Source organism: Cebus imitator, unplaced genomic scaffold (genome assembly GCF_001604975.1).
Source record: "Cebus imitator isolate Cc_AM_T3 unplaced genomic scaffold, Cebus_imitator-1.0 Scaffold189, whole genome shotgun sequence".
Lineage (NCBI taxonomy): Eukaryota > Metazoa > Chordata > Mammalia > Primates > Cebidae > Cebus > Cebus imitator.
Window position 1 is genome coordinate 881,832 of NW_016107504.1, and position 17,192 is coordinate 899,023.

The window sequence follows — 17,192 nt, forward strand, 5'->3', positions numbered from 1 at the left end:
CACTTTGGGAGGCCAAAACGGGTGGATCTGAGGCCGGGAGTTCAAGACAAGCCTGACCAACATGGGGAGACCCAGTCTCTACTAAAAATACAAAAATAGCCGGGCATGGTGGTACATGCCTGTAATTCCAGCTACTCAGGAGGCTGAGGCAGAAGAATCTCTTGAATCCTGGAGGCAGAAGTTGTGGTGAGCCAAGATCATGCCATTGCACTCCAGCCTGGGCAACAAGAATGAAACTTTTATCTTAAAAAAAAAAAATAAATAAATAATCTAATCATAAAGACAGTGTATTTCTGATAATGAAGGTAATATGTATATTAAATTTTAAGCAATACCAAAATTAGTAGAGTTGACAATAAAAGCCCCCCATAATGAGATGGGGAACAATAGAATGTGTGTTTGAGATGGGCTATGGTCAATGATAGAATAAAGGTAAAGGATGTCTTATACACATGTATCACTTGATACATGTATCAGTAGTTTTACATTGTGATGATGTTATTTTGAGAAGGTTTCATCAAAATATCTGAATCACATGGACTAGAATCCTTGAGCTGGACTTGGCAGAAACTCCTGATTCCAAGCAAGCAGATTCACAGATTGACCTTGGAAATTACCAATACTTGAGGAATGAATAAAGGTAGAGGAACTGAGAATGATATTCAGAGATGGGAGGGAAACCATAATAGTATCTGCTGTTGTCAAGCAGGATTAGGATGCAGGAGGAACTTTGAGATTTGTCAGTTAAGAAGTCTTTGATGATCTTTGGAAGACAGCAGCTTCAGTGGTATGGCCAACACCACCAGATCGAAGAAAGCTAAGAAGTGAAGAGGAAGTGAGGAAGAGAAGCCAGCAAATATAGATTGTTCTTTGTGGAAGTTTAGTGGTGAAGAGAAGGAGAATAAGGAAATGATTGTTGAGGAGGAAGCAGGATTTAGGGGAGTTTATTTTAAGATAGGAGAGATTTATGTATGCCTTTCAGCTCTTGACAAGAATCCATGCATTCATCCATGTAATATTTATTTAGTTCCTACTGTGTGTCACTAGAGCTAATGGACAAAGAGTAAAATAAATAAATAAATAAAAATTTAAAAAGGAGGCATTTTTGGTTGTCACAATGATTACAGATTTTTTTTTTCCAGAGATAAGGTCTTGCTCTGTCACCCAGGCTGGAACACAGTAGCCTGATCTCAGTTCACTGCAGCCTTGACATCCTGGGCTCAAGCCATCCTCCCACCTCAGCCTTTCTAGTAGCTAGGACTACAGGCATGCACCACAATGCTCTGTTAATTTCTGTTTTTTATATTTTTGTAGAGACAGAGTCTCATTATGTTGCCCAAACTGGTCTCAAAATTCTGGGCTCAAGCAATTCTCTCACCTTGGCCTCCCAAATTGCTGGGATTACAGGCGTGGGCCACCATGCCCAGCTGATTACAGGATGTTATTGTCACTTAGTATTCAGGGCCAGGGCTGCCTTAAATCTTGCAATAAGAGGTATAGTCCTCAAGAATAAAGAATTGCCCTACACAAAATGCTCACGTTGCTTTCCTCTAGTTTAAAAACACAGATTAGATAAAGAGGGATTGAAGATATGAGGGTGCTGCTACTCGGCAGCATTCTACCCTGTTGACTACTCTCTTCTTCTTCTTCTTTTTTTTTTTCTTTTTGAGACAGAGTCTTGCTCTGTCACCCAGGCTGTAGTGCAGTGATGTGATCTTGGCTCAGTGCAACCTCTGCCTTCCAGGTTCAACCTATTCTCCTGCCTCAACCTCCCAAGTGGCTGCAACATCAGGCACACACCACTACACCAACTAATTTTTGTATTTTTAGTAGAGACAGGGTTGGCCAGGCTGGTCTCGAACTTCTGACCTTAAGTGATCCGTCTGCCTCGGCCTTCCAAAGTGCTCAGATTATAGGCGTGAGCCACCACACGCAGCCTGCTCTCTCCTTCTTGAAACACAGTTTTCTTTTTACTTTAATGACCCCCACTCTCACTGAGGAGTAAGGAAAGACTTCACTCTTTTCTTCCAAAATCACTATGCATTCCTCCTCTCTTTTGCTCCCAAATCACTCGCTCTTCCTATTCTGCCTTAAGTTCTCTGGAGATTTGACATATGTCTTTTTTTTCTCTACCTATTCTCTTTTCACCTACTCTCATAGCTTTAAATACCATTTATCTCTCTAGTCCTGAACTCTCCCATGAGCTTTGGATTCATATAACTGACCACATACTTGGCATCTCTTACTTGTTTAATAGACAACTCAATCCTAACATGTCTAAAACAGAACTCTTAATTGTCTTCCATAAACCTTTTCCTCATTCACTTCTGCATGGCAATAACATTTACCCAGTTGCTCAAGCTAAATACCTAAATCATCTGTCATTCCTCTTTCCTTTATACCTCATATCTAATCCATCAGCATGTATTACTGGCTATACCTTCAAAATATATTCTAAATCCATCTAATTTTCATTACCACCGCAACTGCCATCATCATCTCTATCTGGACAATTATGAGTCTCTTCTGACATATCTCCCTGCTTTGACTCTTCCTTCCCTATAGCCTTTCCACAGAGTATAACAGATGCTTTTTAAAAGTAATTCAGGACTGGGTGTGATGGCTCACGCCTGTAATCCCAGTACTTTGTGGGGCCGAGGCAGGTGGATCACCTGAAGTCAGGAGTTCGATCCAGCCTGGCCAACATGGTGAAACCCTGTCTCTACTAAAACTACAAAAATTAGCAGGGCATGGTGGTGCACTTTCATAGTCCCAGCTACTTGGGAGGCCGAGGCAGGAGAATTGCTTAAACCTGGGAGGCAGCAGTTGCAGTGAGCCGCGATCATGCCATTGCACTCCAGCCTGAGTGACAGAGCAAGACTCTGTCTTAAATTTTTAAAAAATCAGACCACATCACCTCTTTGTTTACAGCCCTCAATGGCTTCCTCTTGCACTTACAGAACAAAATCCAAACTCCTTATCTTAAAAGTAGGTAAAGGCCCTGTTTGATCTGACCCTTACCTACTTTTACAGTTTCATCCAATGTGACACTTTCTTCCTTGTTTGTTATGTTCTGCTTATCCTGGTCTTCTTTTCGATTCTTCAATATGCCAAGCTATTTCCCAGTTCCTTGTTATTCATTCCACCTGGGTATTCCACCTAGTCCCTCAGATGATGAAATTTTACCTCTTCCTTTCCAATCATTTTAACCTCCTATTTCTTGTTTAATTGCATGTTAGTATCTCCAGAACTATATTATGTAATATAATAGTGAATACTGAACATTATTTCTCACTGTAAATTTTTAAAAATTAAAAAAAATGCGGGTGCATAATAGAGATACACAGTGAAGTACTATTCAGCCTTAAAAAAGAGATCCTGTCATTTGAAACAACATGGATGGAACTGGAGATTATTATGTTACGTGAAATAAGCCAGGCACAGAAAGACAAACATTACACATTCTCACTTTTTTGTAGGATCTAAAAATCAAAACAATTGAAATCATGGACATAGAGAGTAGAAGAATGGTTACCAGAGGCTGGGAAAGGTAGTTTAGGGAGGGGAAGTGTAGGGTTGGTTAATGGGTACAAAAATATGAATTTCTTACTTTAATTGGAATGGTTTGGTGTTTCTTTATTTAGTTAGATACTGACTTTGGGTTGTGTGTTAAGGAACTGTTCATCCATTCTCATTTTAAGAGTTCTATTTTAAGCAAGAATAGATGATGAATTTAATCAAATGCCTTTTTACCATTTGCAAAGATCATATAATTTTTTAGTTTTGATCTACTGGTAAGTTATATTAGCAAATTTCTTAATATGGAGCCATCCTTGCATTTATTCATTCACTCTACAAATATTTGTTGAGTGCCTATGATATACCACTAAATATTTTATGAAAACTCTCATGAACAATGATAAGTTATAGGAAAACAAAAAAAATTAAAGGTGAGGGGTCTCTGCTTTGAAATTATAAAAATATTTACCCCTGAAGTATAAAATTATAGAGATATGTATTGTCCAAAACTAGGACAAAAAAACAATAGGTCATGTTTTTAAATTAATGGTTAAATTTCTTTCTTTCTTTTTTTTTTTTGAGACAAGGTCTCACTGTGTTTCCCAGGCTGGGGTGCAGTGGTGCAGTCTTGGCTCACTGCAGCCTCCACCTCCCGGGTTCCAGCAATACTCCCACCTCAGCCTCCTGAGTAGCTGGGATTACAGATGCATGCCACTGTACCTGGCTAATTTTTGTGTTTTTTGTAGAGATGTGGTTTCACCATGTTGGCCAGGCTGGTTTCAAACTCCTTATATAAAGTGATCCACCCACCTTGGCCTCCCAAAGTGCCAGGATTACAGACGTGAGCCACTGTGCCTGGCCAGATGGATAAATTTTGATAATGCTACCATTTTGAAACAGTCTAGTACTATATTACCATACCTGTCTTTTTAAAAATAGTTCATAAATGCATGACTCCCCTCCCATCACAGGAGTCAAGAGGTACTGTTCTAAGAATAGAGAATAGCATAGTAAACAAAACATAAACATCACTGCCTTCACAGAGCTTACCTTATTGTGGGAGAGATAAGTAAACACATAAATTGTATTGTACTTTAGAAGGTGAAAATGCTCTGAGGAGGAAAGGAGGAGGAAGTAATAGGGCATACTAGAGTTGGTGATAGCTGAAATTGTTAATAGTGTGGTCAGGAAAGGCCTCACTAAGAAGGCAGTATTTGATCAAAGACCTGAAGGAGATGAGGAAGTGAGGTTCAGATGTTAGAAAGGTTATCTTTTCTTTTTCTTTCTTTTTTTTTTTTTTTTTTTTGAGACAGGGTCTCACTCTGTCACCCAGGCTGGAGTGTAATGGTGCGATCTTGGCTCACTGCAGCCTCGACCTCCTGGGCTCAAGCGATCCTCCCACCCCAGGCTCCCAAGTAACAGGGAGTTCAGGTGCGCACCACCATGCCAGGCTACTTTTTGTATTATTTGTAGAGATGGGGTTTTGCCATGTTGCCCAGGCTGGTCTTGAGCTCCTGAGCTCAAGTGATCTGCCTGCCTTGGCCTCCCAAAGTTCTGGGATTATAGGTGTGCACATCACTCCCAGACTAGAAAGATTAATCTAAATGAATATTTTAAATGCCAAGATTTAAGACAGGAGGTAATCTTAGAAATATCAATAAAGAACAAGTAACTATTCTTAGAGAAATCAGGGGAAGTGTCCCAGGAACTGGTAAACTATTCCAACACAACAGGTAATAAGTGATATCGTGTAAGGACATGACTTTTTAAATTGTATATATTTTAGGTGTACAACATAATGTTTTGATATACATATTTTCAGTAAAATGATTACTACTGTCAAGCTACTTAATATATTTATCATCTCAGGTAGTATCTTTTTTGTAGGTGGGGGGGAAAGAGCACCTAAAATCTACTCTCTTAGAAGATTTCCAGTAATTGATATAATATTAACTATAGTTTTTGTGCTATACCTTAGATCTCTACATCTATTCATCCTAAATAACCCAAGTTTGTATCCTTTGACCTGCATCTCTTCATCTCTGACCTCACCTCTAGTAACCACCATTCTTCTCTCTATTTCTACGTAACAGAAATTTTTTTAGGTTCCATATTTAAGAGAAGTCATACAGTATTTTTCTTTCTGTGTCTGGCATTTTCTCACTTAGCATAATGGAGGACATGAGATTTTTTTTTTTTAACTGGAAGAAAGGGGCAGGCCCACTGATCTAAAGGAAATGAGAGGGGGAAATAAAACAGGTGCCAACTGAGAAAACTATAGGGGAAGCAGTGTAATCGGGGAGATCCAGATTTCAGTTAGATTGAGAAGTTGAGAATATTCAAAGAGGCTTAAGAGATAAGGGATGATGTATTATGTATTCCAGAGGACCTAATGGAAAAGGTTCAGGATTTGATGAGGGGCAGAAAATGGAGACATCATAGGAGATATGAAGATCTATATGGTAGTTATGTGATAAGGAATGATTTGGGAGTCTAAGGCTTCTTGTGGTTATTGACAAATAGAATTTAAAAGTATAATAAATTTAGTTCTGGTGGTCTCAAGGCAGATAGTGGTGTTGGGGCTATGATTATTTGGGGGAGAGGGTGAGTGCGAGTGGAGATATAGATGCCTGTAGATGAACGTTCTTACTACAGAGTGAGCTGAGCTTACTCTTGACTCCTGTGATGGAGAGGAGGCATGCATCTATTAACCATTTTTAAAAAGACAGGTGTGACAATATAGTACTAGATTGTTTCAAAATGGTAGCATTATCAAAACTCATCCATTAATTTAAAAACATGTATAGGGAAAATGTGGCACATGTACACTATGGAATATTATGCAGCCATCAAAAACGATGAGTTTGGGTCCTTTGTAGGGACATGGATGAACCTGGAAACCATCATTCTCAGCAAACTGACAGAAGAGCAGAAGATCAAACACCGCATGTTCTCACTCATAGGCGGGTATTGAACAATGAGAACACATGGACACAGGGAGGGGAGCACTACACACTGGGGTCAGTTGGGGGGAAATAGGGGAGGGACGGTGGGGGGTGGGGGGCTGGGGAGTGATAGCAAGGGGAGAAATGCCAGATGTAGGTGATGGGGAGGAAGGCAGCAAATCACACTGCCACGTGTGTACCTATGCAACAATCTTGCATGTTCTTCACATGTACCCCAAAACCTAAAATGCAATAAAGTAAATAAATGGGGAAAAAAAAAACATGACCTACTGGGGTTTTGCCCTAGTTTTTTTACAATGCATACCTCTATATTTTTATGCTTCAGAGGTAAATATTTTTATAATTTCAAACCAGAGATCTAATGCCTTTTTAAATTTTCCTATAGATTATCATTGTTCATGGGAGTTTTTATAAAATAGTATGTCTGCAGTGAAAAAATATCTCATACATGTTTCCATAAACAATGGTAAATTTAACAACTGAAGCAATTCAGAATGAAATCTAAATTTTTTCTGTTAATCAAAATTTCCTAATATTGTTAAGTTTCAAATGGGAACTCAAATAGTTTTCTTTCCTAAGAATCAAATGTATAAGGAGTGGTTGCTGTATTTCTGTCAATAGAAATATTCTTACAATATCTAAAACCCATAAATAAATTAATTTAGAATATCTTCCAAAGTGTCAGTCCAAACCCTTCAGTGAAGCAGCTTCACTGAAATATCAGTAAATAGTTCTGGCCAAGTTACCTATAAGATATTTTTTACTTATTCTCCTCCACTTGGTAATGAAGTGACAGTTCAAGAGGAAACTTAGAATGGACGACCTCCATGGAACACCTGCAATTTGGACTTCTCCTGTCAATTTTCAAACATCTTATAATATGATCATAGACATTCATCTGAGGAGCTGAGAAGCCTGTTAATCACTTACAAATTATAGGAATATGACTTTTCAGGAACCATCTTGTCATATAAATCTCTCATAAGAACAAGACAGGAAAGAAGAGATTTCAAACTCACAATAATAATCACTCAATAATGACTGCCCTAGTAAGTCAACTCTCTTACAACACATAGAGGACAATAAATGAAGGCCCATGAAAACAACTTGTAAGCGCTCTAACCTACATTTACCTCTCTTGAGGGAAGCCTTGAAGTAAATTCCCAGAGAGGGACTGAGTAGTTTTTACTACTAGCCTGAAGAGAAGCTGAAAGTAGGAAGAAGGGACCTCACTAATCTTAAATTATGGACTTTTTTTCCTGTTACTTTTTATTTATAAGGCCAGAAAGCAGATGTTTGAAATAAAGTTAATGATGGGTACTGGGGTAACTAGCTTCCAGCATTGGCACCCAATAATTCTCACCTCCAGATATTCTTCTTTTTGTGTAGTCCCCTCACTATTGAGTAGGGATGACCTGTATAACCAATAATTTTTTTAAATAAAAAAGTGTAATTTATGAGGCTACATTCTAAAAAAGGCATTGCTTCTGCCTTGATCTTTTGGAGGCTTTACTCTGGGGAGACTACAGCTGTTGTGTCCTAAGGACACTCAAGCAACACTATGGAGAAGTCCATCTGGTGAAGACCTAAGGCCCCTTGCAAACAGCCATGTGAGTAAGCTATCTTAGAAGAAGATCCCCTAGTCCTAATCAAACCTTTAGATGTCTACAGCCACAGCCAATATCTTGACTACAATCTCATAATACAGGCTAAGCCTGAACCATTTAGCTAAGCCATTCCAAAATTCCTGATCCATGAAAACATGTGGGATAATAAGCATTTGTTGTTGTTTTGAGTTATAAATTGGGGGGTATAATTTGTTATGCAATAATAGATAACCAGCAAACAATAAATAATAAGTGGACGGGCATAGTGGCTTACACTTGTAATCCCAGCACTTTGGGAGGCCGAGATGGGAGGATCATTTGAGCCCAGGAATTTAAGACCAGCCTTAGCAACATAGCAAGACCCTATCTCTACAAAAAAATTTTAAAAACTAGCCAGGTGTGGTGGTGCACACCTGTGGTCCCAGCCTCTCAGGACACTGATTCTGGAGGATTGCTGGAGCCCAGGAGGTCGTGGCTGCAGTGATCCATGATCACACCACTGCACTCCAGCTTGGGTGCCAGAGAGCCTGTCTCAAAAAATAAATAATTAATTTTTAAAAGTAACAGAACCAGAACCTAAACCTAAGTTTGATTCTAAAGGTTGAGCTCCCAAAAGATTAAAAGTTTCCCAATGAATGTTTTAAGTTTTTCTTAGTTTACCTATTAAAATAACTTACTCTTTAAAACGAATTCAATTTGCACCCTGAGTAAAGAGAGGAACATCAATCCCTTTAAATTGTTTGGTCGTTGACATCATCCTATATTTACTAATATTTAACAAGTTAGGTATTGAGCGCAATCAGTTAGAGATCATTTAATATCCATGTCTGTATTCCAGGTGTTCATTTAAAGTATTGCTGAAGAAGTCTCATGCATGTTTCAGGTGTTGTTCTTCTATTAAGATTCTTCATTGAATCTTCTATCTTGCAAGATATTAATGTGTGCAATTCCACCTAATTTGTCTTTACTCTTGTCTCTCCTCTGAAACCATTGTAGTAGATAATTTTAATTTCCATAAAAAGAAAAATTAGTGTGTTGTTTCTGAATTGCCCTTCCCTAGAACAGCAAATGATTTTAAGAACCACTTTAAAGTTCTACCCAGAAATTGTATCTAAATTTTAAATGTCATAATTTTTTTCTTTCTCAATTGGCATTTTAACCCTGGAAAAACAATGTTTTGCCATGAAAATTCTAAACATTTCAGGCTAAAGAAACAAATATTTGTATCGCTTCTTCGAGGTGACATGAGTTAACAGGAGACATTAAAGAACATCTCAACTTGACTATCAGACCTCAGTATTAGAGTAAAAATGGGGCTTTCTTTGTCAAATAGAATGCTTATTTACTTTGAGGCAAAGCACCTATAACTACCGTGTGAGAACCATACTTCTCTCACTTGTAGTGTCTCTAATTATGAAGATTTGAATTTTCAAAATATAAATTAGGAGGCAATTCTTTGTTGAAAGAAAATGTTAACCATAGTATTTAGATAGTAGCACCTGTAGAGCTCTATTTACAAATCTTTGTTTATATACAGTTTTAATAAACTAAAATATTTATTTAACAAACTAATTAATAAATAAATACGTCTGTATTGCTCCAAATACATTATATTGCAAAAACACAATTGCCTACTTTAAGCTTCTTAAAGAAATCTCAATTTGTTGCATTATTTATTTGATATGTATTTCCCTCATAACTTGCTGCTTTCCCTCTGGCCATTAGAGCCATGAATTCACCAGATGTCTAATATTTCAAGTCTTCCAGCTCATTTTAGAGAAAGCTCCATAATTTACCTGAACCTTAGGGTGCATTTTCTTCATTTCTTTGTTTTTGGAAACCATATGGCACGCTATCTCATATACAGACATCAACTTCCATCAGAAAGAGAAAGCATATAGAGTAAGAGATAGGCTTTGTGTTGTGGTAAAAATACACATAGTATAAAATTTGCTATTAGTGACATTTAGTATATTCACGATATTGTGCAACCATCACCAATATCTAATTCCAGAACATTTTAATCAACCCTAAAGGAAACCCCATACCCATTAAGCAGTTACTTCCCTCTTCTACATTTCCCCACGCCCCAGCAACCACCAATCTACTTTCTGTCTGTATAGATTTGCCTATCATGGGTGGGGCACGGTGACTCACGCCTGTAATCCCAGCACTTTGGAAGGCTGAGGCAGGCGGATCACGAGGTCAGGAGATTGAGACCATCCTGGCTAACACAGTGAAACCCTGTATCTATTAAAGATACAAAAAGTTAGCCAGGCGTGGTGGCACACGCCTGTAGTCCCAGCTACGTTGGAGGCTGACCCAGGAGAATCGCTTGAACCTGGGAAGCAGATATTGCAGTGAGCCAAGATTGTACCACCGCACTCCAGCCTGGGTGACAGAGTGAGACTCTGTCTCAAAAAACAAAACAAAAAAAATTGCCTGTTGTGGACATTTCATATAAGTAGAATCCTATAATATGTGACATTTTATTCCTGGTTTCTTTCATTTAGCATAATGTTTTCAAGATTCATCCATATGAAAGTACTTTTTTCCTTTTTATGGCTGAATAATATTCCATTGTATGGATACAACACATTTTGTTTTTCCATTCATCAGTTGATACACATTTGGTTTGCTTACACCTTTTGGCTATTATGAATAGGGCTACTATGAGCAAAAACATTATGTACATGTTTTTGTTTGAAAACCTGTTTTCAGCGCTCTTGGATATATACCCAGGAGTGGAATTGCTCGGTCATGTGGTAATTGAGATGTGACATTTAAAGTGAAATCTTACTAAACCAATCAGTAGTCTTTTTGGGGAGATGGGAGACATAATGTTATTTCTCTTTTATTTTGATAACATAACACGTGAACTCCCACACCTCCCTCGAAAATGTGGTAGGGAAATTTATATCAGAAGACCATAAGATGGCATCACCAAGTTACCCAACATGAGAACTAAACATTTTTATACAAATTGCCAACTGATATAAAGGCAGTAGAAGGTCCCCAACTCTTAACAGGCGTACTGCTGTGTACCTTCAGAGAATGAAGGTTACAGGCAAGTAACCAAAGTGTTTCTGTATAGCTTTGGAGCCAGAAACCTTAGTCAGATTACAGGAGGTTGCTCTTGGGCCGCTCACTAAATTTCTCTGTTGTAGTTTCTCCATCTGTAAAATGGGGATAATAATCTCTGCTTCCCAAGATTGACATAAAGATAGGGCATAGCCTGGCACGTAGTTGGCATTTAATAAATATTAATTATCTTCTCCCCATGTATTATTACATTCTTCAAATTAATTGTTCTCTGAGATAACAGTATTTTTCTTCTGATTTTTTCTCTCAGGCTAAAATTAAACTGCCAAATACAAACCCTACTGATATTCAAATTGATATCCAGGAAACAATCCTTGACCTTCGTACTCCTCAGAAGTGAGTAAAACTTAGAACTGGAATAGTGTATTACAATATTGAGTCTTCAGTTAATATTACATTTTAAAATATACATAGTTATTTTGTATCACCCCAAAGTCTGAAGAAAAGTGGAAAATTTTGTTAATCATTCAGATATTTGATCTATATAAAAATAAATATGTTTGGAAATACTTGAGCTTTTTTCTACTTTGCATCCATACATTTGGAGTGGGTTAATGATATCAAAACACAATTCTTGACATCCAGATACAGTTTATCTATCAGAAAAAATAACTAGAAGCGAAAACACCATTAAGTTGTAAGTCTTACATACAGTTTTTGTGCATTAATTACATAAGAGAAGCAATATCTTTACACTTTTGTCATTTTGTGGGGCTCTAAGGTTAAATTTGATTGTGTTCATCTAAGTCAACAAAAAGGTCTTTCCATCAATTACTTAAAACAAAAATTCTATAAACGTCTAATTTTTTTACCAGATCCTCAGTCTGTGTGAATACATTTAGAAATAATACAGAAAATCATGAAATAATTCAGTTATTTCATGATGTTTCAAAATAGATTTTTATTACATAGGTTTAAATCATGTTCAAACATAACTCAGTAACATTATTTTGAAACATGGGCAGATCAGTCCTGTTTCTCAAAACTAACTCTATAAAGAGGGAATTGATGGAACCTGGCGTGTGTTAGGTAAAATATCTAAATACCTCACTGCTTTGTGCACATCTCATCTGGACATAGAGGAGTGAACACATATTGGATCATTGCAGTGGTCCTATCTCTGTAACTCATGAACACTTCAAACTGGATTTGGGAGGCAGGCAGTTGCTGGCACATTTCCTTCCATTATCAGTACCTATAATTCTCCTTTGTTGAGCTTAGGACTTCAAGAAAAGGACAAGAAGATCCCTCCTACAGGAGATTCCTATGTATAAACAACCCAATATGCATATGTAGCTTAATCTTGGCTTCTGTAGTAAATGCATTTAACCCAAAATGGTCTACGGATAAGTATATATCAAATATTTTCCCATTATTTACATCATTTCAAAAATGTATCCTCACAGAACAATCATCTCATGTTATAAAAATTATATACACAGCTGGGCGTGGTGACTTATGCCTGTAATCCCACAAGAGAATCACTTCAACCCAGGAGGTAGAGGTTGCAGTGAGCTGAGATTGTACCACTGCACTCCAGCCTGGGCAACAGAGCAAGACTCTGTCTTAAAATAACATATATATATACATACACACACACACATATATACATATATGTATATATATGTGTGTATTGTATATATATGTGTGTATATATACATAGATATGCATATAAGTATATATATACATATACACACATATATATACATATTTACTGTTTCTGCTGTTTACTTCAAGGAGTATTGTACCCTTTTTGTTGCATTTTATACATGAATTTACTGTTCCACATAACCTTTGCAAGGAAAGTTGCTTAAATGAACACTCAATTTTCCATGATATTTGCAAGCTTGTTAAAAGCACACACATATCTATACACCATGGAGTTAATTTCCGTTTCCTTAGCACTTCTCACTATCTGTGAGACTTTCATTTAGTAGGTTCTGATAGATATCTATAATGACATGACAGCCATAGCAACTACCTAAAGATTGATGGAGACCGCAGAAATAGTGAATATAATTTTTATAACATGAGATGTTTGTTCTGTGAGAATACATTATGGGTTAAATGTACTTTTCCACATAGAACATGGGCTACACTAGGTCATTAGATCATAGTGTACTTATATATTAAATGCTCAGTGCAGAGAGGTACCATCGCTTAAGAAAGCCTGCTTAACTAAGAAGACAGAAGATAGAATTAAGGTTTTATCATGTTTCCTAAATACTTGAGAATCCTTTAGAGCCATGCTATTCTCTGAAATTACATTATCAGAAATGTGTCTTTTTGAGTTTATTGATATTCATATCTACTTTCTTTAGTTTCCAACTTTGATATCATATAATGCTATGTCTATCCAATCTAAGAAAGATTTGAGAGGGCATTCTGCTCTTGTATCTATAAGACAGAAACAAGTGAATTTATTTTAACTGAATCGACCGGTGGTTTCAGTCAATTGCATTCAAATTATTAATAAAACCTGGGTATTTAGCATTATATAACCAAAATAAATAAAGCAGTTTACCGAATTATTCACTGTTTTCAATTGGCTGTTTTTGTTTTAGCATGTAGATTTCTAACATGGAGTAAATGGAGAGGAGGAAAGACGGGGAAAATTGGATAATTTACCAGGATCTCTTGACTTAAGTCTTCATATGAGATTTCATTATTTTTCTAAGTGAATGCTAAGAATTTCATAAATGAATACCTTGAATGTGATAATAAAAACACATTCGAAAGACAAATGTAAACTAATTTTTGGTTGAGTGCTGCTTTAGATTATTCACACATTTGCTGTGCTCCTTTAGTTCAGTTTGGGTGTTGACTGATTTTCACAGACTGATACCTAAAAAATAAGTTTCCTAAATGAAATAGTTGAATTGCAGCTCAGTAACCATTTCTGCACTTTCTTTGAAAATAGTCATGTCTCCTTCAGGAAACCTTAAAAAGGTTTTTAATCGAGATATGTAAATCAAATAATTTTGTTAATTATATAAGATAAAAATTGCATTATGTGAATATGCTGGGAACCAGGATGTTCTTTGCTTAAATCTTTTGTGAGCAACATCAACTTAAACTCTCTAATATAAATATAAGCATTTAAGTCTCTAAACTTGAGTTCACTGTAGAGATAATTTTTTTGCATTTACATTCATATAGTATTGTTTGCATTTAATTTCTGATGAAAATTAACACCGGACGAATATTTGATCACTGCCTAGACTGTAACTTCTTAAAATGCAAATACATTATCAATGTAGAAGTAGAGGTATTGGGATTAAATGTTTGTTCATATGTTATAATACTAATCTATGGTAATTTTTCAAATGTTATTTTGTGGTGACCTGAATACTTGCTTCATTTATTTACTCACTCATTCATTTATTTATTCACTCAACATTTATAAAGTCTTCCACTAGACACTAAGGGAGCACCGAGATACAATACATTCCTGTCCTTCAATGAATTGTACATGGATAACTATTTGTAGAATTTTTATTTTGTTTAAATGTAAATCTGAGTATAGATAATAAGACAGTAAAACAGATGATGAAAATACTTCCCTTCTCCTAAGAGCCTAAATCAGTTGTACAGTTCTACTCTTCAACATTTTATTATGTTAAGCCATACTACTTAGAACTAGACAGAAATGGAGGCATAGATGGATCATTCCAATGGCCACTAACTGTCTCTTTTGAATTTATTTCTCTCTGGACAGAGAAGTGCACATTATCATTGGAACTCCTTCTTTAGCTGATTTATAGTTGTCTTTTAGTGCAATGAAGCTATGTACTAAGCTTTGCTTTCTTTTTAAAGTGAATATATTATCATTTATAAAATAAAGTATAAAGGAAATCTAAGTCTAGCACAACATATATTGTAAAAAGCTTTAAAGGATGGACTCCAAATGGTTTTTGTACTCACTTTTTTTTTTCTGAGATGCCAAATATCACAGTCTACATTATAATGCACTGCCACTTAATGGCAATGTTTTTAGGTGAAGTGTTTCTCCTACCCCACATGGAATGGAGTAAGAGTCACAGAAAATTTCTCCTTTAGGTTCCATAAATGTGTAATAAATACCTTTAAAGAACCCAGTCTTCTGAACTCAGGTTTTTCCAAAGGAATAAAGACGGAATTGATTTTCAAAGGTTTTGTTTTCAAATACATACTAGTTTTCAGTTCAAGAACCCAATAAGTGCCCCTAAAAATACCATATTCCTTTACTTATTTGGATATTATACCTTCTAAATGATTCATGACTTTAAAAGAGCATTCTGTCCACCTTTTATAGAGATACTCAGACCTTCTCTACTGAAAATGTGAAGTAACAAGTGTTTCATGCATTTAATTTTCTTCTTAAAACCAGCATGTACTGACCCCATGCATAATTTAGATTCATGCCAACACAGCAGAATTATGGATGTCTCATCCCAGCAATGCATCTAAAACATACAACTATCCACCAACTGAATCATAAACCACAAAATAAACCTAGCAATCTATCACAGGGAATTTTTGTCAATGTGTAGTAGAAAGAATCAGAAGCAAGGAGAGAGAAACACGTTCATTGATTTGGTATTGAAATCTTTCCTAGTCTCAGTTTCAAAAACTACACCTGTGGTAGAGACTCTGCTTACAGCTGTGTTAGCAGAAGTGTTATAGAGCCATTCCAATTTTCATATTTGTATCAGTCGGCCACATTCCAAGTATGAGTGGCAATAAATCTGTCCAGCAAACTTAAAAGTTGCATGGTTCTATTTCTATACCTGTAAACATAAGCTGAGAATATGCAAAATGAAGTCAATTAGGAAAAAAATAGGGGAGCCAAAACAACTGCTTGGATTTTTAAGTCCAAAAAACTGGTATACTGTTTGCATTATTTAGGCATACTTTTGATCCAATATTTACACTATCTAAATATTGGGGTTTGTTTTTTTTGTTGTTGTTTCTAACATTCTAGTGGCATACGTTGTTTTCTATTGTCTTATCGGAAGTGATATATCATTTAAGGAAGCTAATTCTAAGTTTTTATGTTGTTGTTGGTTTTTTAGGAAGCTGTTGATAACTCTTCCTGCACCAGTAGAATGTGCCAGTGCCAAAGGATTCTATATCTCAGAGACTGAAACTCTTGAAATCATCATGATTATGAAAAGAGAGTTAGAGATTGCTAATTTCTAATTTCTTCTGAAACTGCATGTAAAAGCTAAAAAGTGGCAAAATGGCATTGGTAACAATTAAAAAACTTAAAAAAAAGTTTTCTATATTTTCTTTATTCTGACATATTTTGGAAAGGGACAAAATTCAATTCTAGTGATATTGTGTCCATTTACAGTCATTTCTGTTACTCCGTTAGGAAATATGTCTTCTTGGCCGGGCACAGTGGCTCACACCTGTAATCCCAGAACTTTGGGAGGCCAAGGCAGGTGGATCACATGAGATCAAGAGTTCGAGACCAGCCTGGTAAACATGGTGAAACCCCATCTCTACTAAAAATACAAAAATTAACTGGGCATGGTGGCAGGCGCCTGTAATCCCAGCTACTCTGTCTCAAAAAACAATAAAAAATAGGAAATATGTTTTCTCATGCAAATAAACTATTCCATTTTTATAGTGATAGCTGAGTAGAATATTTACAGGTTAAAAATTAGAATATTACATGATCAATTACATAATTGAAACACGATCATGAAATGGTCGGTCCACTCATTTCAGCAGTCTGAAAAATTTATGCTTATTATTTATACTTACACTGTGATACAATCAGCTGCATAGAAATCAGTCATTATTATTACCAGAGAAATTTATTTGGTTGCTTTTTCGTTGATTTAATCAATTGATTTACAGTGTTCTCTGTTTAGGCTCTCACTATTGTTTTGGAATATACAGGTAACAAATAGTTTGATGTACCATACTAGCAACTTGTTTACTTGAGTAAGAAATACTTTTGAGCATACAGATTATTTGGCTTCTTCAGTTGTACTTTTAATGCTTAGAT

General features: G+C 36.2%; 1 protein-coding gene across 1 annotated transcript in view; it reads left to right on the forward strand.

The window, feature by feature from the left end:
• The window catches only part of DNAAF6 (dynein axonemal assembly factor 6), a 39,616-nt gene extending 23,174 nt beyond the window's left edge, over positions 1–16,442 (forward strand). The window contains exons 6-7 of the mRNA XM_017546450.2: positions 11,445–11,530; positions 16,249–16,442. Coding sequence (XP_017401939.1) covers positions 11,445–11,530; positions 16,249–16,375 — 213 coding nt within the window. The 3' untranslated portion in view covers positions 16,376–16,442. The remainder of the gene's footprint in view (positions 1–11,444; positions 11,531–16,248) is intronic.
• The last annotated feature ends 750 nt before the right edge of the window (positions 16,443–17,192 follow it).